General features: G+C 47.4%; 1 protein-coding gene across 2 annotated transcripts; it reads right to left on the bottom strand.

Annotated features, from left to right (window-relative positions):
• Positions 1-4623: 4623 nt before the first annotated feature.
• On the bottom strand, positions 4624-27246 carry PEAK1 (pseudopodium enriched atypical kinase 1). 2 transcript variants are annotated; one of them, XM_056865787.1, is made up of 5 exons: positions 24092-27246; positions 17802-17918; positions 16151-16350; positions 14206-14954; positions 4624-5775 (listed from the first exon to the last, which is right to left on the bottom strand). In XM_056865787.1, the coding sequence occupies exons 1-5, from the start codon at positions 27190-27192 to the stop codon at positions 4630-4632; spliced, it is 5313 nt and encodes a 1770-aa protein (XP_056721765.1). In that variant the 5' UTR covers positions 27193-27246; the 3' UTR covers positions 4624-4629. The 2 variants fall into 2 exon arrangements, with proteins under 2 accessions (XP_056721765.1, XP_056721766.1); XM_056865788.1 differs by lacking the exon at positions 17802-17918.

Raw genomic sequence — 27246 nt, 5'->3', positions numbered from 1 at the left:
GCATGAACCCTGCTTACAAGTCAGGTATACATTCTGCTAAATTATTTCAACCCCCTCTCAAGCTGGGAACCGGTTTGGGAGTTACCTCCGACTCTTTGGGTTACAATCATCTTGGAAAACGCCAGCCCCAAACCACCGTACGATTAATGTAGTTATGAGGCAGGGGCACAGTCCCCACTTGCTACCTTTGCGAGAAGCAGAACGTTCCACCCTTATCGATGAGAGGGCCGAGCCGAGCGTTAACAGACTCAAGACGGCTCGCCTTAACACCACTGGGTAGGTGGACCAGAGGCCGTTGGAAAAAGAAAGTTTCCGAGCATTCATTGTTCCGAAGGGAACGACGCATTCAGTGCTTCCCTGCGTGCGTTTTCCAAAAGAGTACTCCGGAGCTGGGTTAAGAGGCCAAGCTTCAATCTCCGAGCTGTGCTAGCTAGCATAAGAGGCCCGACTGTCACTTAAGCAAAATTCAAAAAAGCAAATTCCAGCATCTGGGGCTAGTAGATGGGAAGGGGTGGGTAACACACGGGACAAGGCGGCTGTGACCTGTAGGAGGTTCATAAGATGGGATTCTAATGCTTTTGCCTCGAGCTCACGTAGGAGTGTATCGTGATCCGACCCCTCAGGCATCTTTTGCCTTTATCATTTTGGCCGGAAAGCTCAACGGCTTCGCTTATCTTTAACAGAAGATCTCCACTTCCCCCTGAGAGTCTTGCTTTCCCGCTGGCTCCGGGGTTTTGCACCAGGGCATCGGCGGGCCACGGTCTTCCCGGGCGTGCCGGCCTGAGGGCCTCGCTCGCGGTTTGCCTCCTCCACCGGCTAGAGTCTGAAAAAGATTGTCAGAGCAACAGGTGTTCCTAATCCTATGCTGTCTAGACAGCTACGTCAACGTGGCCGGGTTCTTCCACCACGCAAGTTGCCGTTTTGGAAAGGAGGGGGGAGAATATCTACCACTGCAAGTCTTTTATTTTGACTTTACAATGATATCCAAAGAACTTATGGATCTGAGCCATCACACAGTGTTCTTTTGTTTAAACTGCCAACTCAGCTTTGTGGGGAATGTATTGTTCCATTTCATTTCTTAATATTTTTTTTGGGGGGGAAGTGGGCACTATTAATATGCAGGTAGCTCATGGAGAGCAGCTGGCATTGGGGGCTCCTCCCTCCCCCAAAAGCTTTAGTTCTGTGACAAGGCACTGGGTGTGCAATTAAATCAAGACTGAAAAAGTTTAATCAAAGCTCCAAGCGAGACAACATTCAAATTCCTTCAAACTGTGGAGTCTCCCAGAGCTCTTTGTTTACCTACTGGTTTATATCGTGCTCGAACGAGTGGCCCCGGCCCTGGAAAATATATCTCTTTTACAATCGGTAAATATATACAGAACATATATATTTACAAAAAAACAGTATGGCTATCCGAGAATCACAATCCTTTCCACTGTGGGTGAGCTCAACTTAAAAGGCTGAATTGTCCAAAACGCGACCCTATCAATCGGGGGGGGGGGTCATCTCTGCGGTTAAGGCTCCACTCTTGATGCTTGGGATAGAAACTGGGCTGTAACGTTATTTTGTCATGGGTTGTTGCCTGGAGAAATGTTTTGGGGCAGCCCATTGGTAAGCCCGCAGCCCCCCCCCCCCAAGGGAATGTGGCTTTTCTGGGACGTTTGTCACGAGGGCTCTGCCAAGAATAGAGGCGTTGGCCAGGTTGCTCTACCCCACCCCCTGGCTACACAGCAATCATGCGACTAGTCCTTCATTAACAACATTCATCCAGCTCTACACGATAAGAAGATGGCAGTGACCGCTGGCCCAGGTCAAGCTCGCCTGGAGTGCCGAATGCTAATACTGGTTCAAATTTCACCACTGAAAGACAGGAATGGAGACCAGAGTGCTAAAAGATCACCCCCTACAATGGTCTGTGGGGGGGCCTGCTGCATAAAATGCGCAAAACATTCAAGGGTCTGCTTTTGCATGTGCCTGTCAGCGCGGAAGAGGTACGAAGTGCACATTGTTATACACACACAAAAAATGATACCGGGTGGAATGTGCCTATCGCGGGGGCTCAGTAGTCCACGTTTAGCTAAACGGCGAAGGCTGGCTAAATGGGAACACGCGCATACACACGTATTAGTTAAAAGCATATATAAAACTAAGGAGCAGTGCACTCTACTCAGTGGGCAGGGCAGGAGGGCGATGTGTGTTCATGCACTGGAGGGGGGGCATTTTTCCTCTCCTCACTCTTTCCTGAATAAAGAATGGCTGTATGTCACGTTTGTGCAAACCTCTGTAAAGGATCCTGCCTGGAGAACTTTTCAGGAACCACATGGACCACAAAACCATGCCTCACATCTTGACCTCTGGCATGTTTTTTTTTTTTTTTTTTTTTGCGTTTAGACAGCTGTCCTGATATGCCAACAATTCTGCCCTTCTGGTGTAAGCCCTCCAGGATATGTTCACACACAGACTGCCCGTAACCGTGTCTGATCCTTCTCCAGCATTCCAATACCTGATAACTGAAGCAGGAAGAACCAAAGAGAGTCCCCCCCGTGAATTCTCTACACCACTTGCTGGAGAAATAAGAGGGTTTCCATAAATCACAGGCCTGGGAATCGGCAAGAAATCTGTACCCTTCCATAAGAGGACAGAGTTGACCGCTGACCTCATTCTCTCAAAATGATCCCCCCCCCATGGGGCTGGTCCAAACACGCACACACTGTTCAAAGTGGCTATTTGTTTCCAAGGCTGAAGTAAACAGGTTAGTCACAGTTTTAACGATAAAGGAAAACATCAAAAACAGCACATGTAACTATGTGCTGGCGAAAGGGGAAGGGGAGCGCGTCTAGCAAAAGGATGTCAGTTAACGCAACGTAAACACTAAACACAGCTTTGTCATATAATATATCCCAAAAATTGCACATATATCCATAGGAGAAGGAGGAGGAGGACAGCCTCAACACAAGAGGTGTCCACTTTCCAACAAACCACCGACCCCAGCTGCGGGAATTCAATACTGCCCTTCAGAGGTACTACCAAGAATGCTGAGCAAAGAGATCGGGTGTAGGAGAGAAAGCTGCTGCGCTTCCACGGGAAAAGGCCACTGTATCAGGGAAGGAAGCCAGTGGCGGGGTCTACAGGCCAAATGTTCCTGCAGGCGGTTGGAACTGTTTACTTAACCTCTCCTTAGTATGCAGCAACTCCTTCGGAGTCACCAGCACGATTGTTGACAGCCGTGGCATTTCAAGTGATTGGCAGTAACGGCGAGAAATATTCCAATGATGATGACGCTTCCCCGAGAGCAACCGAGTAGCCGAATACTACCGAAGGCCTGACAAATGTTGGCTGCTGAGGTAATGTGCTCTCCCTGTCCCCCGCCCAAGAGAACCACACCTGTAGGTAAACTTTCTCTCACCATGTAGCTTATTTGTAACAGAATAATTTGCTCTAAGCAATGTCGTCTCCTGCCAGCATAGCGAGCTTCCGTTTTATGGTGCAGAAATGTCTGGCCGGTCAGAATTAAATTTAAGGCAGGCGCAGAAAGCCAATACTCTCTGGCCCCTGATTCAGGACACCCACCCGCCTGATAGGAGAAGGAGAAATGACTGCTTCTAACGTGTGTTTGCTTCCATGGCCCTCAGGCTGTTTATACTGCTCTTGGTTAACGCAGTTATAATTAACAGCCCATCGAAAACCCTGGGTGAGAATTGTGCAGTGTGTGTGCCGGCCGAAAGAGAACGATCCACCCCTCTGCTTTTACTGGAAGTATTCTGTCTGGATGACGGCTCGAATCAAGTGAGGGCTGAGAAGGGCAAAAAGAGGGGGCAAAGAACAATGTTAAGTAGCTCTGGAACCCTTGGCTGGTAAATCTGAGCACCCCTCCTTCCTGGCTGCACCTTCATTCAAAGTCAGTCTTCTAAGAATGCTTTTCTTTTCTTAAAAAGCAGACGCTTGGGGGGGGGGAGTTGTTGTCATCATCACATTTTTAAAAAATGTAACTTGCACGTCATGTGCTGTTTGCCCCTCAGTAAGAGTTATGGGGAGTGGCGATTTGATCAGGTTACGGCTGGTTATAACTCGCTGGCAGTCAAGAGTGCTGTCTCATCAGAAGGGGAGGGGAAGAATCAAAGCCGCCTTTCCAGGAAACATGACTGGTACTGACTGAGTCGTCCTCAGATACGGGGCTGGGGCTGACTATCTCTCGCAGGGCATGGGGGCAGAAGCCCCCCACCTTGCGAAAAGTGGTTTACATATTTTGTCTCGTTTCTCTTTGCCATTCACTCGGCGCCGCCATGCGTAGAGCTCGTTCCTTAAAGCAACGGCTGGGCACACCTCACAGACCATTCTTCAGAACAGGGATCTCAGAAATAGTGGTCTCCTTACTAACGTTTCCACTTTCCCTCGCTCCATCACACTGCCTGCTACGTGAGACGACGGGGCCTCAGACCGATACAACTGCTTCCCTTTAAGCCTCAGATAGGAAACACAGCTTCCTACTGAGATCCATTTGCTCAGTCTTGGTGACCTTGATAGCTAGGTTAGAATTTTACAGCTCGTACGCAGCGCGAGCATCAGGCTGGAGAAAGGACTGGGATGTGTGTGTGTCGGGTGAGGGGCTGTCAGCGTCCAAAGCGGCAGCTAGCGCCGCTGCATGATTTTCACCACACGGTCGAGCGAGTCTGTCGTGGCGAAAGCCAGATACTGACAACACAGCCAGTCTTCGAGGCTGACTTTACATTCCCTGTCCAGAGACTTTTCAGCAAACTTGATCATCAGCAGCGTCCGCTTGATGTCCAGCCAGTTCTGGAGCACCGTCTCCCTCTGCGCCGGTCGGCAGCAAGCGTTGAGAGTCTGAAACAAATCCTCCCGAGGACCCCAAAGCAAACACTGGAGGACCCCCTTGGCCTCGGAGATAAGGATCCTTTCCGAAGGGTTGGGGTTCAGCAGGCAGTTTGCCAGCTGCTGAAGCCCCAGGGAGTAGAGGGAGCGGCAAGGGATCCGGGGCAGGTCGGCGCGAGTGTACTCTTTCTCCTTCAGTTCTGGATTCTCGTCGAAGGGGTTGGGAAGGTGCAGCATCTCGTAGATGAGGATGCCCGTCTGGAACTCATCGCATTTTTTATACTGCGTGGCCGTGATGATCTCCGGGGCCAGGCGGGATTGGTCCCTGAGGACTTCCGGGTCGACTGTATGGCTCTTTTGCTTGGCTTGAGAGAAATTGCTCACGATCAGCCTGGCGGGGCAGGCGGCGTTGGGGTCGGGCTCCATGCACTCGGCATCCAGGAGGCCACCCCCAGGTTTGTAGTCCACCTGCAAGAGGTTCTCCAGGCGCAGGTCACAGTGCGTGATGTGGTAGGGCTTCAGGTGCTCCAAGCCGGAGCACAGCTGCAGGAGGAAGAAGCACACCTGCCGTTCGTACAAGTCCGGGTTGCTCGCGTGGCGTTCGGAAGACCCCCGCACAAAGTCGGACACTGTCAGGTAGGGAACCTCGCGGGTGATGACGACGACTCTGCTGCGCTGCTTGCTGATGGTCCCTTGGGTGCTCGGGACGCCTTTCCGGGATGCTGCTGCCTCAGAGGAGCTCTCGCGGGCCCTCTGCTCTCCTCCTTCCTGCTCCTCTTCCTCATCCTCTGGAGAGTCGGGATCCTCCCATGGAAGGAGCCGCACGGGCACGTCAGCTAAGAAATGGCCACAGTCCTGCTGTATGTTAAAATGAATAGCCAAGCTCTGGCGGATGGCCAAGCTGTGGTAATACTGCTGGGATTCTTTAGCTTTGCTCTTGCAAATCTAAATAAATAAATAAGGAAACAAACAATCAATCAGTTTTAAGTGGTGGCATAGTGGTTAAGAGCGGTGGTTTGGAGCAGTGGACTCTGAACTGGAGAACCGGGTTTGATTCCCCACTCCTCCACATGAGCAGCGGAGGCTAATCTGGTTAACTGGATTTGTTTCCCCGCTCCTACACATGAAGCCAGCTGGGTGACCTTGGGCTAGTCACAGCTCTCTCAGCCCCACCTACTTCTCAGGGTGTCTGTTGTGGGGAGGAGAAGGGAAGGTGAGTGCAAGCCAGTTTGATTCTCCCTTAAGTGGTAGAGAAAGTCGGCATATAAAAACCAACTCTCCTTCTAAGTGGCGCAAATGTGAATCTGTAAGCATGTACCAAGTTGCGACCCCTCCATTCCAGGTGCTGAGAGCCAAAGAACTTGAATTTTAAATGCCTCTCTGCCTTTCGCCTCAGAACATCCACTTATAGCTACCTAGCAAGGTAAAATCTGGGTTGAAGCTGCCTTATACTGAATCAGACCCTTGGTCCATCAAGGTCAATATTCTCCACTCAGACTGGCAGCGGCTCTCCAGGGTCTCAGGCAGAGGTCTTTCCTAACACCTCCTACCTGGCCCTTTTAAATGGAGATGCCAGGGATTGAACCTGGGACCATCTGCTTGCAAAGCAGGGGCTCTTCCACTGAGCCACGGCCCCTTCCCATTATTATGATTTCTTCCCACGCGGCAGTTTTACTTTTGCTTGTCATGCTGAAGGTGCTCTGGGAAGAGGCTTTGAAGTCTAAAGCAAAGGCTTGTCCTATCTGGGATATTTTTTTTTTGCAATATGAAATGCACGTTTAATGCTGCTTTTCCATAGCACCTTGACGGAAAACAATCTGTACAGCCTGCAACAATTCTGTAAAGGTGACCACGTCTGTCTATTGGGACCACGTCTGTCTATTGCCTGTCAGCGCTGCAGTGTTTGGAAGCCAAACGAGATTGCCAAGAATTAAGCTGTTTTCCCTCCCTTCTCAAAGCACATCCCCTGAGATATGGTAGCCTAGTATAGGTTCTCCCCAAAACATGGGCACTTGGCATTCCCTCAAGCCCTTTTTTTATCGTTCGAACTAACTTTGGGAAGAAAATATGAGCAGACTGTAAAAACATCCAAAGTCCATTACAAACTTGCTTTAATGGGAAGAAATGCAGTAACTCGAAGCGCATATGGCCAAAACAAGGTCTGGCTCAAAAAATGTTTTTTTTTTTGTTTTGTTTTATATTTTGCTGAAGCAGCAGGAATGAAGGGTTCTGGATTCTTTTATTGGCTTGCGGCTCTTTGGCCTCTGTCTTGGAACATAGACCGAAAATGGAGAGACGTTTCATTTTCACAAAGTGCAATCCATACCAAGGTTACCTTGAAACGAGGAAATCAAGGAGAGGATGAAGTCAGCATCTAGGCCCCCCCCCCCCCCAATAAATGATGTCTTTAGCCAACCTGGGTTGACAGGATACAGTGAGAATTTGTACATCAAGGGAGCCACCGAGTTTCACATGAACAGCTTCTTGCTAATACGTACCTAGAATGCGTGCCTGGAATGACCTATGTCCATTATAAATTGCAGAGGTTGTACTGGGACATTTGTCAATCTAGTTTTCTTTGTCTCAGCAGAGAAAAGAAAGCATTATTTCTAGGGCAAGTGAAGACAGCCTTTGTTTCCTTCATCAGTTTTGTGAAACAAAACATACAGTACAGAGAATTGTAGTGTTACAAACCAAGCTATGTTAATGCCCCACCTGTCTGACTGACCTCTCCTGAATCCTGTTGCTAACTTGGCCAATGAAAGAACTGCAGGTAATTTCAGAATTGGGGAGGAGATAAGAGGCTGGGTCTGTCCCCTCTGAATTTGCTTGTGCACAGAAATACTCCCAAATACCCCCCAAAAAAGTTGCATTGACTGGATACTTCTAACACTACCAATTGTGTCTCTTACCTCACACCTACCAGCATGATTTCAATTCCATACAGACCATCCGAAACAGAAAGAACCCTCAGAGACCAACCACCTTGCACTGGATGGGTCCTAAAGGCCAGGTATGGGAGAGGCTGTGGCTCAGTGGTAGAGCATCTGCTCGGCATGCAGAAGGTCCCAGATTCAATCCCCGGCATCTCCAGTTAAAGGGACTAGGCAAGTAGGTGATGGGAAAGACCTCGGCCTGAGACCCTGGAGAGCCGCTGCCGGTCTGAGTAGACAATAGGGCTTTAATGGACCAAGGGTCTGGTTCAGTAGAAGGCAGCTTCATGTGTTCATGCGCATGCAGAACGACAGGAACTGCTTCAACCCATAACACTGATACTAGTAAAAAAAAAAAAGGCCTCACAGAACAGAAGATGTTTTGGATCAACCTCCCTCTTCTGCACCCCCCACCAAAGAGAAATTTTATAGACAAAGGAAAAATGGAAGCAGCAGGGACCAAAGGAAGGAAAGGCAATCCAGGAAGATTTGGGAAAGAGGAAACTGGGAGGGGGGCCCGGGCAAAGGAAGCAGGTGGCCTAACAGAGGAACAGTTCAGGAAGCAGGGAAAAGAAAGGTGGAACAAAGCCATTTTTGGAAAGGAAACCAGGACTGGCACTTGCCCATCTCCTCTGCTACAGCGCCTTAAAGGCCACATTTCCAGACACGTCCTCACGGTGTGGCGAGCACCCTTGCCCATTATCTATCAGTGAGCAAGGCAATTTTAACTTTTTTTTTTTAAAGAAGAGTATTGTCTTATGATGAGAAAGAGGTTTAGCATAAAATAAACACAATAAATACTGAGGGAAATAACAGCTTGAATCCGTCTTCTGTCATTTACCGTAGATTACGTATAGATTAAGGCTCAAAGTGATCTATGCGCACCAGACCTAGACAGCGCTCCAAGTAATTTGAGCTGCTTCACATGGGAATTAAGTATATTTAATGCGGCCGCATTCTCCTAGCCCTGAACGAGTTCTTAAAAAACAAAACAAAAAATCAAATCGGCAGACAGTCATGTAATTTGGGAACTGCTCATAGAATCATAGAATTGGAAGGGACCACCAGGATCATCTAGTCCAACCCCCTGCACAAAGCAGGAAATTCACAACTACCTCCCCCCGCACACCCCCAGTGACCCCTACTCCATGCCCAAAAGATGGCCAAGGTGCCTCCCTCTCATGAACTGCCTAAAGTCATAGAATCAGCATGGCTGACAGATGGCCATCTAGCCTCTGCTTACAAATCTCCAGGGAAGGACCACCTCCCGAGGATGCCTGTTCCACTGAGGAACCGCTCTAACTGTTAGAAAATTCTTCCTAATGAATTTAGAGGGCAGGGGCAGTATCAAAAGGGGGCGGAAGATCATCTGTGCCTCTTATCATTGGTCTCTCTAGCTCAGTACTGTATGTTCTGAATGGCTGCAACTCTCCAGGGTCTCAGACAGAGAAAGGTCTTTCCCAACAGTTTGAGGTACAATAGACCGAACTTGGGCCTTCTCTGCCGCTACCTCTTTCCAATATGATAACCACCTCCTTTTCCCCCGGTTTCCCAAACCAATCGCTCACCCAGCCTGCGCGGCTCACAGTGCACCGTGACTGCCCCTCATCTGGTGGAGATCCCTTCTCCCAGAGGGCTGCGAAACCCTGTGCCTGACATTTTCCTGAAAAAGCTGCAAGCCCTTTTCATCTCTACAAGGCTTTTAGTGCCCCTGAACTGTGTTGACAGCAGCAGTCGCGGGCTTATGGATTTCGATGCCTTGGCATACCAGCAGAACAAAGCAATACTGCGATGCCTGATCAGGGAGGGGAAAAAAGTTCAAAGAATTTACGGAGGGCAAGTTCTGCCAAGGACGAAACGCCTGTCATTACAAACCTTTCGTGAAAACTGGGCTTTGGAGCGAGGCAGCAAAATTGCACGATGCGGTAGCTTTGGCAACCACCCGAGATGCTCGATTCATATTTAAAGGTGATGAGTAGTCAAGTGTTCTAGGAGACTACCTTCGGAGGAAAGACGGACTGCAAATTGGTTCTCCCTGCTCTTTATATCCTGCACAGTCTCTGCATGGGTAGACAGACTTCTTCTGAACTCTGCGGAAGCCCGGGTCAGAATTCTGCAACCGATCTTGGTCTTTTTAACCTCCTTGCCCCAGGAGGAAATAAAACCAGATGCGGCAACTGATAGTAGAGAACATTTGAAACCTTTTAAACACAGCCTATTCTAGGTTCAAGCTGAGAAGCAAATGGGAGAGAAAGCGTATTTTCAGGATGCAGAACCCAAAGGCATTTTTTCTCCTCTTTGAGTCCATAGGGATGATCAGAGTATACCCGGGGAGCAAGTCCGTGGCTGCCTGCCCTCGAGTTGATCCCAAGCTCAAGGCACAGGTTTTTTTTACGGTATTTAGAAATCGTGTGGGAGGGAAGGCGGCATGGTATAGCCCGATCAAGGCTGAGAGTGTGCCTGGCCCAAGATCACCCAGCAAGTTCCTATGGTGGGAGTGGGGATTCGAACCTGGGTTCCCCAGATCCTAGTCCGACACTTTAATCACTAAGCCATGTTGGCTGTCATTGACTGCATCTTAGCACCACAGTATAAGACAATATTGAACTTCGTTTCCACCTCACTGGACACAATATGTAACCAGAAGAAATGGCATGCCGATACACAAGGCGTAACTGGAAACAAACAAACACCTCTGTACTCATACCAAGAGGTTTGGAAATTAGCACAGAACCAAGATCATATAACAATATGCAATTATATATTGAGTGCTACAATTATATACAAGAAGACTGATTTTCTTATTTCAAATATATACAAAAAGTCCTGTGTAATATGTATGAGTCCTTCCGACTTTGTTCATATATTTCATTTCACTTCTACTCCTTTTTGGTACCAACACTGGACCCTGTTGAATGAATATGGAATATATATGAAATATATGAACAAATTCTGAAGGACTCATACATATTATACAGACCTTTTTGTATATATTTGAAATAAGAAAATCAGTCCCTTCAATACACAAGGCGTAGGCAGGGCACAACATTTATGCGATCTGACAGGATACCGATGTGTAATATTTGGACACGGCTTCAACCGACCCATGGCTCATTTTTATTTCTACCAACTAAACCGTGATAAAGTTAAAGAAAATTACACTCTTAATTTATCTGGCAGATCAATTAAGCCTCGTCGAGAACAAGACCAAATGGGAGCCAGGCCTCCAGGTAGCTCAGCTGGGCTCCAAGCAACAGAAATAAATCAATGCAGCAGCAACAGCTCAATATGTGGCCTATGGGGTATAACTCTTGATCTACATGGGATCCTTTGCATGTGCTGTGCCCCTTGTGGTCTTCAATTCGATAGGTAAGCTCGATGACAAGTTGGGGTAATTTTTGAGCTCAGCTCATTGGACCTCTTAATTAAAAAAAAAAATTTTTTTTGCTTCCAGTACAAGTACCGTAAACGTGAATTCTGTGTAATAGGTATACACAAGGAGCTAAAGAACAAAAGTTAGAAATTTTACCGATACAGACCTTTAGCTAAACTGATTTTTCTTTTGTCTTATGAAGATCTTGGGGGAATAAAAACAACAACTGATGCCCGATTTTCATTATGTGTGACAGAACTTGGCTATGGACCAAATGTTCTGGTGGAGTTATAAAAATGCATTTGAGTAATGAAACTGAGCGGAAGAAGCAGTATAATATTCCTTTTTAAGATGGCATTTTACAAGATGCATTTACTCTTTCCTGCGAGACCCACATTGGTGTGCTTCAGAATCATAATGTGGGGGGAGTATAGTTTGGGCCTCATCAAGGGCCACCCTACTATTCCTACCCTTAAATCTTATGGCTCCCATGATTGTCCCCCTAGATTAATTTCTGGTTCAGAGCAATTCTCTTTGTGGGCTGCGCGTATTCTGGTGATGCTTGGGAATTAAAGAAGAGTTGTTTTTATACTCTACCTTTTAAGGAGTCTCAAAGCAGCTGACAATCTACTTCCCTTCCTCTCCTCACAACAGACACCCTGTGAGGCAGGTGGGGCTTGAAGAGAACTGTGACTAGCCCAAGGGCACCCAGCTGGCTTCATGCGTAGGAGTGGGGAAACCAACCTGGTTCTCCAGATTAGAGTCCGCTGCTCATGTGGAGGAGTGGGGAATCAAACCCGGTTCTCTAGGTTAGAGTCTGCCACTCTTAACCACTACACCATGCTGGCTCACTCTGGCTAAAGCGTGATCAAAAAGGAGAATCCTTGCCACTGGCACATCTGCCAATTTTTAAAAGGCAGCTTTGGGGTCATGGCTCATGATGGAAACCTGAGGCAGCCTCTACTTGCCATCCGTTGTCTTGTTTCTCAACAAGAGTCTCGCTGAGTGGGGTGTGCGTGCCATCCTATTGCTCCAGCTACGCCTGGATATTAACAGCTTTTTGGATCCCTCCCGGTACGGCTTTTGGGCTTGGGCACGGCACTGAAGTCCCAGTGATGGCTTTGAACACATGAAGCTGCCTTATACTGAATCAGACCCTTGGTCCATAAAAGTCAGTATTGTCTTCTCAGACCGGCAGCAGCTCTCCAGGGTCTCAGGGTAGAGGTCTTTCACATCACCTACTTGCCTAGTCCCTTTAACTGGAGATGCCAGGGACTGAACCTGGGACCTTCTGCATGCCAAGCAGAGGCTCTACCGCTGAGCCATGGTCCCCTAAATGTTGAACACATGAACACATGAAGCTGCCTTATACTGAATCAGACCCTTGGTCCATCAAAGTCAGCATTGTCTACTCAGACCAGCAGCAGCTCTCCAGGGTCTCAGGTAGAGGTCCTTCACATCACCTACTTGCCTAGTCCCTTTAACTGGAGATGCCAGGGACTGAACCTGGGACCTTCTGCATGCCAAGCAGAGTCTCTACCACTGAGCCATGGTCCCTCGCAATCAGCATTGTCTAAGACTGACAGTGGCTCTCCAGGGTCTCAGGCAGAGGTCCTTCACATCACCTACTTGCCTAGTCCTTTTAACTGGAGATGCCGGGGACTCAACCTGGGACCTTCTGCATGCCAAGCAGATGCTCTACTGCTGAGCCACGGCTTTATTGGACAGTGCTTTGCAAAAGCACTTTTTACCTTCCAAACAAATGAGGGCTACTGAAAAACAACATCAAAGTCTCCACCATTAGTGAGAACCATATTATGGAAGACAACTTGTCCCTCACCAAACCTTGCTGGCTAAATATAGCCGTTCTCAAAGCCACCTGCCATCTCTCACTGGCAGATTCCTTTGGCACGGCCACAAGGATGATCAATAGCACACCGCTAATTATTTTCCTGTAGTACATTGCTTGGTGATTCACGTCCTACCTGTAATTGAAACAGCTAAACAAACTTGTTTGAAACAAACGAGTTATAAGCAAGCGCCGTTAAGTAAACTAAGTTAAAAAGCGGGTTCTTCAAAAATACAGTAGTTATGCAGGTTTGTTCATTTCTCTCGAGTAAAACAACAACAACAACACACAGCAGGGATCTGTCTCCCTTTCCAATTATAATACAAGTGGGCTAAACAAACAGGGACTTAAAAAAAAAATCAAGACGAGAGGCCCACTGCCAAATTATTTACTCTCATGAATGAGAGGATCTGGAGCTCTACCACCCTTCAGTTTTGTATAATCACTGTATTTCTGAAGGGTCAGGGGAGGGCATTTTCCCAGGACTGTCCTGGAGACACGAGGAATGCGATGTATGAAAAAGGGCTTATAAGCAGGGTCCTAAAAACTGCCGCCCAAGCAAATTTATGCTTAGGCCCAGTTTGCACAGACATCTGCGATTTGCGATTCTATCACTCTGCGGCAAATGATTAGGCTCAGGATGCTAGCTGAGGATCTGCAATCACAAACGGCATTTCAGTTACTTCACTTATACCCCACCGTTCTCCCCAGCAGGGATCCAAAACAGATTACATCGTTCTCCTCTCCTCCATTTTACCCTCATAATAACTTGTGAGGTAGGTCAGGCTGAGAGTGTGTGACTGGCCCAAGGTCACACAGCGAGCTTCCATGGCAGAGCGGGGATTCGAACCTGGGTCTCCCAGAGCCAGCATGGTATAGTGGTTAAGAGCGGCGGACTCTACACTGGAGAACCAGGTTGGTTTCCCCACTCCTACGCATGAAGCCAGCTGGGTGTCCTTGGGCCAGTCACACTCTCAGCCCCATCTACCTCACAAGGTGTCCGTTGTAAGCGGGGGGGGGGGGGAGGAGGAAGGCAATTGTAAGCCACTTTGAAACAGTGGGGTATAAGAACCAACTCTTCTTCTTCATATCCTAGTCTGACACACTCTAACCACTACACAATGCTGGATTATCCCCTAGTTAGTAACTTGCAAGCACAGAGGCACCCAACGGTAACTATGAACCATGAAAATTGGAGTACAGTTGAACCACCTTCGTACCTTGACTGCATAGTTGTTGAGCGGATCTTTTGCGTACGAAGCTGGGTAGTAGACAGCGTCCCCCGCCTCACAGCAAGGCCGGTCACTGGTTAACCTGAAATCTGACCAGCTGTCCAGCCCGAACCGAAGCTGATCCTTCTGCCCGGCCATGAACAGGTCCTCACACTTGGCAGACAGTTTCTTCAGGGAGTCGGTGTGAAGGCTCCTGATCTTGCTCACCACCTCGTCCCTGTTCTCGATCCCTCGGTAAAGTGCTTGCCTCTGGGGCTTCTGAACAGCCCTGCCGCGCTTGCCGGAGGCGGCGGGCCTCCCCGACAGGGACTCCGAGCTGTTGGAACACTGGTCCTTAACGCTGGCAGCAGTGTGGCCGGCAAAGCTGTTGGCTGCTGGTGCGACGGCCAGTCCTCTTCTGGGAGGCCCGTCTAAGGAATCCCCCGAGTCGTCGTCCAGGACCTTGAGCTCTGAGCTGAGGGAAGAGCAGGCGCTGCCTGCTTCCCAGCGGCTGTCAATGTCGTAGGTGGGATTGGCCATAACACACAGGCTGCTCTCCAGGGCCTGTTTCTGGAGCTCTCTTGTGGGCGGTTCCGTCTGGGCTCTCAGAATGGTCTTCTTGGGCAGTGGGGGTGGCGTCGGATGCAAGGCAGCTGCCACGTCTGGGTCGGAGATTCCCCCGAAAGCGATGGCGTCGTCCAAAGCACCCTTTGGTTGCCTCGGTTGTTTTGGTGGAATCATAGCTGCTCTGGATTGCCCTGGGCAACAATAAAAAAGTAAGAAGAAAAACTCAGAGCATTTAGACTTGGCAAGACACAGTGCACAAGCCACGAACAGGTGAGTTGTGGCATGTTATTTATTTTATTGCATTTCTACCCCGCTCTCTCCAACCTGAAGGTCGGGCTCGGAGCAGCTTACACAATCTAAAACATAATAAAAATAATAACACATTTAAAACACAATTTAAAATAGACCAATAATGCCTCTCAATGGCGCTAAAACCCCCAAAATAGCAATCTGCAGGCAGCAGATCACATGGACACATGAAGCTGCCTTATACTGAATCAGACCCTTGGTCCATCAAAATCAGTATTGTCTACTCAGACCAGCAGCGGCTCTCCAGGGTCTCAGGCGGAGGTCTTTCAAATCACCTACTTGCCTGGTCCCTTTAACTGGAGATGTCGGGGATTGAACCTGGGACCTTCTGCATGCCAAGCAGATGCTGTCAAAAGCAATGTTTTAAAAAATCTGCACAGCCAATCAGATCTCCAATGGCTAATTAGAAGCCCTCCTGGCCCCACCCAGGTGCCAGGAAAGGTGTCAGCAGGTGCCATTTGCACCAACGGGCACAATGTCGGGGACCCTCGATGGAGACCCTCGGCTACCAACATATATATATACCTGGTTCAGAGGCAGGGGAAAGGTTGTAAACATCAGGGCCAAAAAATGTTTCGGGAGCAATCTGGGGGAACTGAAAATCACAATAAAGTCAGAATGCAAACTCTGGTTTTCTGTCAAATCGCCTTCTGTGAAATACCCAGCGATTTAAAATACAGATCATTATTACAAGAGCGGTTAGTGCTGGCGGCAGCATTTCTCCCAGCAAACATAGTCTTACAAGAATCCGCAAGATTATAGTGCAGCCACCCTTTAGGTCATTTCACACAGGTGGGGGCAAGGGAATAGGTGGCACGGAAGGAGACTTTAAACAGAAATTCAAGGGACAAGACACAGGGCATTTTAAAAGTTCAGTTTTCAACAATAAAACTTCTGGGCTAAGAACGGGAAGCAATCTTCATTACCAAGGTTTTTTTTGCAACAATTCTTCTGAAAACACATAAAGAAGCATGCACACTTTCCCCTTAAAAAAACGCAATGAGCTTTGCATTCTTACTGAAAGTTTTCCAAGCAAAGGAGAGAGTAGTGTAGTTTCACACAAATGCAAGGTGCTTACCCAGGTTACTGTATGTAGCGCTGCAGGCACTCAGGTCAGAAGAATCAGACAGTTCTTCTCTTTCATCTTCCCCTTGCAGCAATTCTGGAGGGGGCAGAGGAACAGCCGGAGCATTACCGCCACTTGCCCGCTTTTCAAACACAGATCGTGGAATGCGAGGGGACACATCATTTTCCAACGTGGACTCATCAGGCACTTGACTGAAGGAAACACAAGACATTGTTCACCTGGAGTGTTACACTTTTTTTGGCCTTACCAGAAGACTAAAATTCAAAATGTAACTCCAAAGTTTTGCTCCAAAGTTGCTCGCTGAATGGGTTTTTAGAATTGTTATTTTTACTGTGTGTGTTTTTATAACGTTTTATTCATATGGTAAGCCACTTTTGAGTTCTGCAAGGGACAAAGATGGCTAGTAGATGTTTAAAATAAAATAAAAAATATATAGCCAGAGCCAGGCATTCCAAGCTCAGTAAAGCCACAGAGCAGCTTAAGATGGTTCGCCAGGGCCAAAAGGTGTTTTTTCCCCCCGCTGAAAAAAGGTGTACCTCATCATTGCGAGTGGAACGGTTAATGGTTGCACATTCCAGCAAAGAAAACTGAATTCAGATGCTGGAAGTTTGGCAGTTTGCTTAGCTGAAGATTCATTTCTTGATCAAATCACATCACATAAATTATGCAAAATAATCAAAGTCCAAACAACAACAGGCTGCAATCTCATTAGTCAAATCACAAACACTGGTAAGTTTTAAACTGCACACGTGGTAAAGCTGCATCTCATGAGTGTGCGCACGCCTTTTATGCATCACATGTGCTTGAAGGCCATGCAGTTGATATCCTGTTCGCTTACTGGAAGACGGGGGTTTTGCCATTTGAGGGCTGGCAGAAAACGGCAGCCTAGAAGTCATTAGCCAAGGCACAAAAAGCATGTCTCAGGCCATTCAGAATTTGCCCTCATCAAGGCAGGCCTTTCATTTCCATATGATATAGACGACATTAATGCGCTCCCTTCCCTTTTCACACCCATGGGAATTTAGACGCTGGGGGGGGGGGGGGAGAATCATCCACACCCGTTAGTAACCAAAATGGCAACAAACAAACAAACCCCAAGTCATTTTCCTACCATTACTGATAAAATGGTACTGACGTGCATCATAACAGCGTAAACGAAATAAGTGCAAAAAAAAGGGGAGGGGTTAGCCTAGGTAATTTCACACAGTCACGGGTTAGGAAACCTTCAAAACAATCAAAACAGGGAAGTCGTAAATTCACTTTGGAAACCAAAGGTGCTTTGTATTTTAACAGATCTCATGCTTTTCTGCTCATCGACTTTACAATTCTCTTTTCTCAATGATCCTCTTCTGATGGGTTGCATTATAGCGAAACGAGAATGCCTGCTACGGGATGTTAACAGAAACTTAATAGAAAGCATTCGTTTGCTGGATTTTGCCTGATAGCAACGCAAGGGCCTTCGGCCTCTGATACAGGGTGGTATCCCTGAAAGCCATTTTGTATTGACTGGTGAAGTCCAGAAAAGAGCCCGTTTCTAGCCACGCGCCCATGCGAGAGCCTCTTCCTTGTGAGAAATGCGCTGCCAAAGTAAATCAACAACTGGAAAAAGAAAGGGAAAGGCAAAAAAAAAAAAAAAACTCACCCACTGTACTCACTCACACAGTTCCCCATTAAAGGAAATTCTCTCAGAGCCTTCTTGAACCTTTTAAGCATGTCTCGGAACTCGGGTGAAGCATTTATTCCGCCGGGGTCTGGGGAGCTACGAGTCGGGCAAAGCTGTGAGCGACAAAGGCTGAACTCTGCACAGAATTATATCACCTGCTGCCCCCTTGATGTTTACCTGGAGGGGGGACGGTCTGGGGAACGTGCCAAAACACCTTAGGAGAACTAGCTGGAGCAAAGGTAAAGCCCTGCCCTCTTAACCCTTTCCCTGCAAGAACAGACGGCACACGGCTTCTCCTTCCCTTTCGAACCTTTTGCCTGGTTGCTCTGACAAGTCGGAGGCAAACGGCCTCCAAAGAGCAGCTGTGAATTTCCAGGCAAAACTTTTAAAACTTGGAGAAAAGAAATAATCGGTGTCTCTCTCGTTGATACTACCATTCTAACAATGCAGCGGCAGATCTAACGAAAGGCGGAAACTGCTTTTTACCTGCCCGTAGCTTTAAAAAAAAGAAAAAGGGATTGGTCCTGAGAAAGCAGTCATGAGACACCCAGACATAATGACTCAGCTCCCTTATTGCACAACGGAAGGCTGGATTCTCCCATTATCTGATGAAAGAAACTACAGAAGGGAAAAGAGAATCGGTGCTCTAACTAGCTGTGGCCAAAAGTGTTCCTGGAAGCGGTGACTGTGCAGGGAACTTTTCTGAACCCAGTAAGCTTATTTTGAAGCTTCTCCCTGCTTTAACAATGCAGCTAGACACAGGAAGCTGGAATCAGAGCCCATGAGCTTATTAGAGGGTCCTCGGACCCTTCGGCTCAGCTCTGCAAAGGGTTAGCCGCTCCTCATCCGGCGACTACAGGATCATCCAACTGAGGCAGACGTTTGGCTACACAAATACATGCCAGAAGAGGGCAAATGGAGGAACCAGACTGCCTACAATGCTCTGCCTGTTTTCTCCGCTTCCACGTCATTCTGCATGAAGAGTCACGAGTCATTTTCTCTGAGATTGGACCACGGTGATCAGTTCAAAGACAAGCAGACAGAATTATGTGGGAGTCCCGACAATAAATACACCTACAGTAAAACTCGTCAAAGCATGAGGGGGGTTACTCACTGCTGGCCCAGATGACTCTACATCTCCAAAGCGAAAAATTAGGAAACCACGAACAGGCTGTGCTGAAGTTTACTGGGTGATGTTGGACCAGTCCCTGCACTAGCCGAACCTACCCACAAGGTTCTCGAGAGCAGAAAGTGAGCCGGGGGGGGGGGAGGAGGGGAGAGACCCTTTTCATACGTCCTACTGCCAAGCCAGGGATCCCCTGTTCTGTCCCTACACACTTGATGCTTTTTGACCTAAATGAAGAACTTTGTGAAGGGACTAGGGCTGAAGTGGAATGGAATTGTTTGGAGCCCTCTTTTTGGTATGCATTATCTTGCTACATTATTCTCAGATTTCTGCAACCCGGTTTTTGCGCTGTTTACGTTGTAGCGTCTTAACACTGGTTTTAATTGTACTGTGTTCTGCTTTTTAAAAATTCAACTTTATTGCGTTGCTTATTGGGTGTCTTACTACAGATTCCGCTGCGTTGTTTTAAAACTCCGTGATCCACCTTAAGCCTGAGAGAGAAACACAGTGTCGTTTGACTCTGTTCAGTATTTATTATGCCAGCTTCAGCCCAGGTTTCCAAAATAACCAAGGTCATTTTGAATTCTGTTTGTCCTCTACGCTATCTCTTGCAGTTCTGCGTTGTCTGTTTAATTGATTTCTCTCCACCTTTCAATCTAAGTCACTGATAAAAATGTCGAAAAGGGTTAGGTCCAGGATCAAGCCTTGGCGTATCACACTTAAGACACCCACTTCCGGAGCGATGAAGTTCCCTGAAGCTCACCAGGGCAACTGTAGCTCTAGGAAAAACATTCTGCATACAGTATGGATCTTCCAAGTCTTAAACTAATAGTAGTGTTTCACATCTGAGTGAAATGTAATTCCACTCTCAAAGAATATGAGGCCTGGCATCAGATGAAGACTGCATCTGTCTCAAGGTTTAAAAGAACTTGTGGCATGATGGTTATTGACCAAAAAAACCCTCCACAAAATCCTACTGGGCTGAAAAGTCACTTGCTCTTGGCCAGGGGATGTAATCCTCCAGCGAAACAGCCTCATCTTAGAAGAATGCAAAGAAATTTACTGCTCTAGGAAGATGACCTACCAACTGGAAAAACCTGAGGGACGGCTCAGCTTACCACCTTCACAAAATGTGCGGCAGAGCGCACGCCTCTTGCATATTTCTGATAACTGGAAGCCAGACGTTTACGGCCGGCCTCGTACATCCACGTAAAAAAAAAAGTTCCCGAGGCTAGAAACCGCTCCAAATATATTCTTAGCCATACACTGGCGTCAACGTGAGTGCTGGTGCTTAAGCACCCAACAAACTGGTGAGAACAAGGCTGAATGTAGCTATTATGGGTGGGATTAAATGAGAGAGAGAGGGACTCAAACCTTGACGTGGCCGCACAGATCAGTGGACGGCACGTCCGGTTTAATGACACTGCCGATGCCCGGGAAAGTTCTCCTCATGACCAAATGGGCAGGAGAGGTATTGCTAGAAAGCTGAGAGGCAGGGGAAGGTCATAGGCTTTGCTGAAGCGACTTGGATTTACCTGCACTAACTTCTAAGTAAAGGTGCCTAATAGTAATCTGCTGGCTACTCCGGGGCTTCAGAGAAGCAACCCACAACTTCGTCCTCTCCTACTCTGGGGCATCTCTCTCTCTCCCCCCCCCCCAAAGGGGGTCCCTTATTTTGGAAATACGGCTCAACACCAAAGGGATTCTGAGACAGGAAGCCTAAAGAGGCGGGATGCCGTAGGAGGGGCCTTAGTTTCACAGACTGGTTGTCATTTGCCAACGTGGTGTAGTAGTTAAGAGCGGTGGTTTGGAGAGGTGGACTCTGATCTGGAGAACCGGGTTTGATTCCCCACTCCTCCACATGAGCAGCGGAGGCTAATCTGGTGAACTGGATTTGTTTCCCCACTCCTAGACACAAAGCCAGCTGGGTGACCTTGGGCAAGTTACAGTTCTCTTAGAAGCTCTCTCAGCCCCACCTACCTCACAGGGTGTCTGTTGTGGGGAGGGGAAGGGAAGGTGATTGTAAGCCGGTTTGAGTCTCCCTTAAGTGGTAGAGAAAGTCAGCATATAAAAACTAACTCTTCTTCTTCATCAACCCGTTGTCTGTCAACATCTAATCCAGTAATACTATAATGCCCAAACTGACCCAGTACTGCACAGTAATTAGAACACTTGAGGGGTTCCATGTTCGAAAGCCAAAGTTGTTCAGCTGGAGATGTCTGTTCCTTAATCCGACATAGATTCTGCTGGTGGCCCAGGCATGATGAAACAGCCTCTGCAGAAATATCATAGCCATAACTCTGAACTGCTCTAGCATGGTGTTATCAGTTGCCACCACCTTTCTTAATCCACTCTAGGGTTAAAAAAAAAACCTCACAACAAAATCTCAGTTTCTTCTGTGGATGTGTCTTCAGGACTCCTGTCAACCTGACATTTCATAATCCTATTTTATTTTCTAGGTTATCAATCTGATTTCACAGTAAGCGCCACAGTGCTTGGCATTCTCAAACAAATGTCATGTTGGTTCTTGTAGGTTATCCGGGCTGTGTAACCGTGGTCTTGGAATTTTCTTTCCTGACGTTTCGCCAGCAACTGTGGCAGGCATCTTCAGAGTAGTAACACTGAAGGACAGTGTCTCTCAGTGTCAAGGGTGTAGAAAGAGTAATATATAGTCAGAAAGGGGTTGGGTTTGAGCTGAGTATTGTCCTGCAAAAGTATTGTCCTGTAAGTATCAAGATAATGTGCTAATGAGGGTATGGTATGTTAATATGGAACCATTGTATCCTGAAGTGATCTGTTAATGTGTGTAATCCAAACCTAATCTGTATGGCTATTGTTGAATGTTGTCTTTGTCTGGAGGTTTTTCAGGGCAGGAAGCCAAGCCTTATTCATTCTTAAACTCTCCTCTTTTCTGTTAAAGTTGTGCTGATGTTTGTGAATTTCAATGGCTTCTCTGTGCAATCTGACAAAATAGTTGGTAGAATTGTCCAGTCTTTCAGTGTCTTGGAATAAGACCCTGTTTGTGACACAAACAGGACACAGGGTCTTATTCCAAGACACTGAAAGACTGGACAATTCTACCAACTATTTTGTCAGATTGCACAGAGAAGCCATTGAAATTCACAAACATCAGCACAACTTTAACAGAAAAGAGGAGAGTTTAAGAATGAATAAGGCTTGGCTTCCTGCCCTGAAAAACCTCCAGACAAAGACAACATTCAACAATAGCCATACAGATTAGGTTTGGATTACACACATTAACAGATCACTTCAGGATACAATGGTTCCATATTAACATACCATACCCTCATTAGCACATTATCTTGATACTTACAGGACAATACTTTTGCAGGACAATACTCAGCTCAAACCCAACCCCTTTCTGACTATATATTACTCTTTCTACACCCTTGACACTGAGAGACACTGTCCTTCAGTGTTACTACTCTGAAGATGCCTGCCACAGTTGCTGGCGAAACGTCAGGAAAGAAAATTCCAAGACCACGGTTACACAGCCCGGATAACCTACAAGAACCAATGAACTCTGACCGTGAAAGCCTTCGACAAATGTCATGTTCCTGGATTGTTATCTTCATGGCTTCACGTTTCCCAGCAAGTCTTTTGGATGAAGTCTATTACGTTTCTTCAGTACTCAACAATTTGTAGAATGAATGCATGTGGATTCAAGGTGCTAGTTGGACAATTTAAAAAGTCTAGGACGATTTTGATGTGTCACATATATAATGAAATGCTAGCAGGACTATCTCTCACCCCCTGTAAGTATTCTGAAGTCTTTAATAAATATATAGTGGATATTTCACAGGCTTCCTCTTTTGCTGTGCTTTAAGCATTAAGGAATAAAATGAAATAAAGTACTCCATGGTATGGAAGTATATCATAGGTAACACACATGGGTAGCACACAAACACAACCCATCCATATAATTTCTGTATTATCATTAGCTCCTTTAGTTCTGGTTCTATTCAGACAGAACGCAGTTTCTAGGAAGATGTTACTTAATACTCTAAAGGCTGCAACCACATCCACACTTACTTGAAACAACCTCTGTTAACTCGGTGGAACTTATATCTCAACGATCGTACATTAGATTGGGTGCTTATTGCCTTTTAGTGTTTGGAGAGGATCCCAGTCCTAGCAAACTGTAGCAGCATTTTACGGACAGAACAGATATAAATAGTATGGAATGCTGTACACTAATAGGTTCTACTAAGCAGCATTATGAGTGTACCTCATGGTAAGAGAAAATCCCTGGTCCAGCATCTGGTGCCTTCTTCAGTGAAGCAAAGCTGCCTAAATAAGTTGGAGCTATGTGCCGACAGGCTCTCTGTTAGCCTGCAGCGCAGTCCTTTCTCTGTTTCTTAAAACGGTTACATTCAGACATCACGACTGGCCTCAGCCTGTTTGTGGGCCATGGAAGTGGGTTGTTGCTGCGCTCATTCCCCCTCCCCTCATACATGGAACAGAAATGAAGGCTTCTGAGTTGTGGAAGCCTTGAAATCCCCACAATATATGAAGGCACACATCTGGCTGAACTGGAGAGCTTGGCGTCCCCCAGACCAGAATTCTAAACCACGAAGCACATAAGCACAGCAAGAAGCCAGGTCCGTGCCCGTCATGGACAAGTAAGTTTGTTTATGACAGATTCGTCAGTACGTTGCCCTCCTGTGAGCTGAAGGCCAGAGAAGGAGGAGATGACCGTAGGCTTCAGGGTAAGACGTGGAAGGGCCTTGGTGGGAGTGGAAAGTGCCACCAAGTGGCAGCTGACTTATGGCAACCATAGAGACATTCAGGGGTAATTTGCCGTTGCCTGCCTCTGCGTAGCAACCCTTGACTTCCTCGGAGGGTCTCCCATCCAAATAGTAACCAGGGCTCACCCTGCTTAGCTTCCGTGATCTGATGAGATTGGGCTATACCATGCTGCCTTCCCGCCACACAGTTAGCCAGTACTATCATACTCCTTACAAATCACAGTTTTAAGAAATGGTAAATATGGCCCTTTCCTAAATTTACAACAATATCCTTACGCACATTCAACAGCATTTAAAACTCCTGTTTTGAGGGGGTGGGGGAAGGCAGAGGAAATTACAGAGGGCAAATCAGGAAATTACGTTTAACATTTTACCTGATAGTTTCCTGCAGAAGCTGAGATGCAGAAGAACGACTCTTCTGGTTTTCTTCGGAGACCTCGGGAGACCCCTCCCTTTCCCTCCTGCCTTTTGTTTCAGCTTCATCGACTGCAGACTCCACCTCCGTCTTGCTTCTTGCCTCAAGCTTGGCTTGTTCACATTTAAACATAAAAACAATGGATGGTTTCTCGCTGGAATCCGTTTTGGACTCACTGAACCAATTGTGGCGTTGGACAGGAGGGGGCGGGAGCATGTGAATCACGGTTCCGTCGAGACCCACTAGTTTCCCCTTCTCCCTCTCTCTCTCTTCCTCATCCTCAGTCTTTCTGCGCCGAAAGAAGCTTTTAAAGGATATCCACCGCTTGGGTTTTGCGTCAACGGCGCGCCTGCCTTCTGAATGCAACACCGATTCGGCCTCTGTAGATCTGGTAGGGCTCATGGGTTTGGTCCAGTTACTGAAATGCCTCTGCAACACTTTGCTGGCGTGGTAAGGCGATGATGTAGAACGCGGAGGGGGGAACGGGGGAGTCTGCTCGCTTTGGGGGCTTGTGGCGTTTGGGGGAACGGCCAAGGGCTTTGAGGACTGCGTGGCCGGCGACTTTGACAGGGTCTCCTTCTGTGACGTTTCTGCGGGTTTGACTACCTCGGCATCGGGGCAGGACTGCGCCGTAAAGAGAGATTTGGGTCGCACCGGGATGCTTTTACTTGTGTCTGCATCGGGGGGCAGCGAATACAGTTCTTCTACGCTGCAAGACTTGGGTGCGGATTGAGGTACTTCTGGGGGTGATAGCGGAGGCTGGATAGACGCCACAATCTGAGACAGCACTGTGCAGGCGTTTTCCCGGCCGACGCCCAGTATCTCCTGTGCTTCTTCTAGTTTGGCTGCAGGCTCTTGAACAGTTCTTTGGATTTTTGTTGGGGAGCTGTGGCCAGAACATTTCGGTGAAGTCTGACCTTTACCAAGACAGCTATTGAACTCTTGAACTTTCTGGGCCACGGAACCTAGCCTTCTCTCGGTGCTACTGGTGATCCCTTTGGCTTGGGAAAGTTCAGATTTGCCAGCTATGGCTTCAGACGCTTTGTTTTCGGTTTCTATTTCTTCGTAGGTGTGGCTTATCATGCTCGTAGTTTTATCTTTAACGGAGAGCTCTCCACTAGTCCCTAGAAAGCTTTTATAGATGGCTAAGTTGTCATATGCATTTGGATTTATTACGATAGGAACTTTGATGGCATTCTTGGAACTTCTAGCGTACGTTGGCTCATCATGGATGATAATCGGGAAGGGTGGCATACCAGCGTTATTGTAACTGTTGAATTTTATTTCAGACAGGTTAGGGGACTTTACGGGGATGGTTTTTGTAGAAATATTTGTTGATGTAGGCGAAGTAGGGGCAGATTTGTGGATGTTCTTCCTTGGAGGTGCAGAAGATCCCGGAGTATTAGCAATTCGTTCCACTTTGGGTATCTTTTGACGTAGGCTAGTACTGGAAGTCCAAACTTCCTGGTATCGTACTGCGCTAGATTTTTTAAGATCTGTATTAACCTGGCTGGATGATCCTGACCGAGACGTAACATTTGGACTTGTCGTATCTGAGGGACTTGGGTGAGACTGAGTAACTTTTGTATCTATGCTGGTCTGATTCTCCAGACATTCATGTTTCATGGCTGCTGACACATCAACTATAGTGTATGGCTTGCACACTGGTTGTTCCATGTTCACTACCCTGTAAGGTTTCGCTTGCTCTTCAACAGGGGGAATACTTGAACTCACTGCTTGACCAGGCTTATTGGAAGGACTACTGCATTCTTGCTTGTCGCTTTGGACAGCGATCTTACCGTCTTTTTCTTCCAGTCTAAGGGCGAGCACAGCCTTGTGAGTCTCCAAAACCTTTGTGGCATTCTGAGGGCTTTTGGCTGTCCCTTTTACCTGCTGATCGTCACCAAAACTTTCATATCCCTCTTCAAGTAATTTGATATCCTTAGGAGTACTGGGAGACAATCCACCGTTGCAGAGCTTTTGAGAAGAACTGCTGGTTGTCCCAGAACGAGACTCTTCGGTCAAAGAAGAATCAGGAGATGTGGAATTGGAGGATACCATGCTCTGCACGCTTTCTGGCCCATAAAGGATCATGGGGTCTTCTCCGTAACCATTCAATATTTCATCATAGCTATCGTCGTAGTCTACGGCACAAAACCTCTGGAGAGACTTGTTCCTCAAAGGCACCGTGTTCCATTTTTTGTCAACACAAAACCGGACAGGGGACAGAGTGTTAGCTCTGAAATTAGCAAAGCGTGGCTGTCCTCTCATGCGGATCTCCATCGCCAGCAGCTCCTCGTCACTTTCATCCCAACTTTCGTGGTCTTCTTGCATGTGGCCGAAAAACATGTCGTCCTCACTCTCGTCCCCGCTGGAGAATTCCGGGTAACAGAAACGGCCACCTTCGTTACTTATCACATCAGTGCTCCCGCTCAGAACAACGTGCTTATTGTGGGGGTCCTTCATCCCACCCATCATGCAGCTTGGAGGGATCTTTCTCTCCAGCGACTTCTTATAGCAATTGTTAATTCTTCCCAAGAATGCGTCCCTTGAATTCATTTCGCTTCCTGTTAGGAGAGAGGTGGTCTCCAAGCCTGCAATCTCTTTCAACACTTCGGTCAGTCCATTACTGTTATTTGGAGCCTTCCCAACACCATCAGTGTTCCCATAAGGTCTATGAACTTGGCTATAAACTTCTATCTCTTCTCCATTGTTATTATTCAGTGGTTTTTTGTTCAAGACTGTCCTGTTTTGGTTCCACCCTACAACCGCCGGCTTGTTCTCACAGAGGTCTTGCGGGCTGACCTCGCCACAGACGCCCTGTCCGTCTATCGTCATCATGGTGGGTTTCACAGCTATAGTCGGTTTCTTGGCCACGGGAGGACGGAAGCTTCCCGTGTTCTTAGCGCGCTGGCTGTTTGCATTGGTTTTCAGATTTGCGTTTGAAATGGGAGGTTTCTCAGAGGCCGGAGGCAGTTGGTGCAAACTTTTTGGCTTGAAGCAGTTTTTACATTCACCGGGTTTCCAGACGTGCTCAGTGAAGGCATTGCAAGCAGACATCTTCCCCAGGGCTTAGCACCTGATGCTCAGATTTGTTCAGCGCATGGTAAGACA

This window comes from Euleptes europaea, chromosome 20 (assembly GCF_029931775.1).
Source record: "Euleptes europaea isolate rEulEur1 chromosome 20, rEulEur1.hap1, whole genome shotgun sequence".
Lineage (NCBI taxonomy): Eukaryota > Metazoa > Chordata > Lepidosauria > Squamata > Sphaerodactylidae > Euleptes > Euleptes europaea.
The sequence above is the reverse complement of the archived record's forward strand: the minus strand, read 5'-3'. Positions and strand labels throughout refer to the sequence as shown.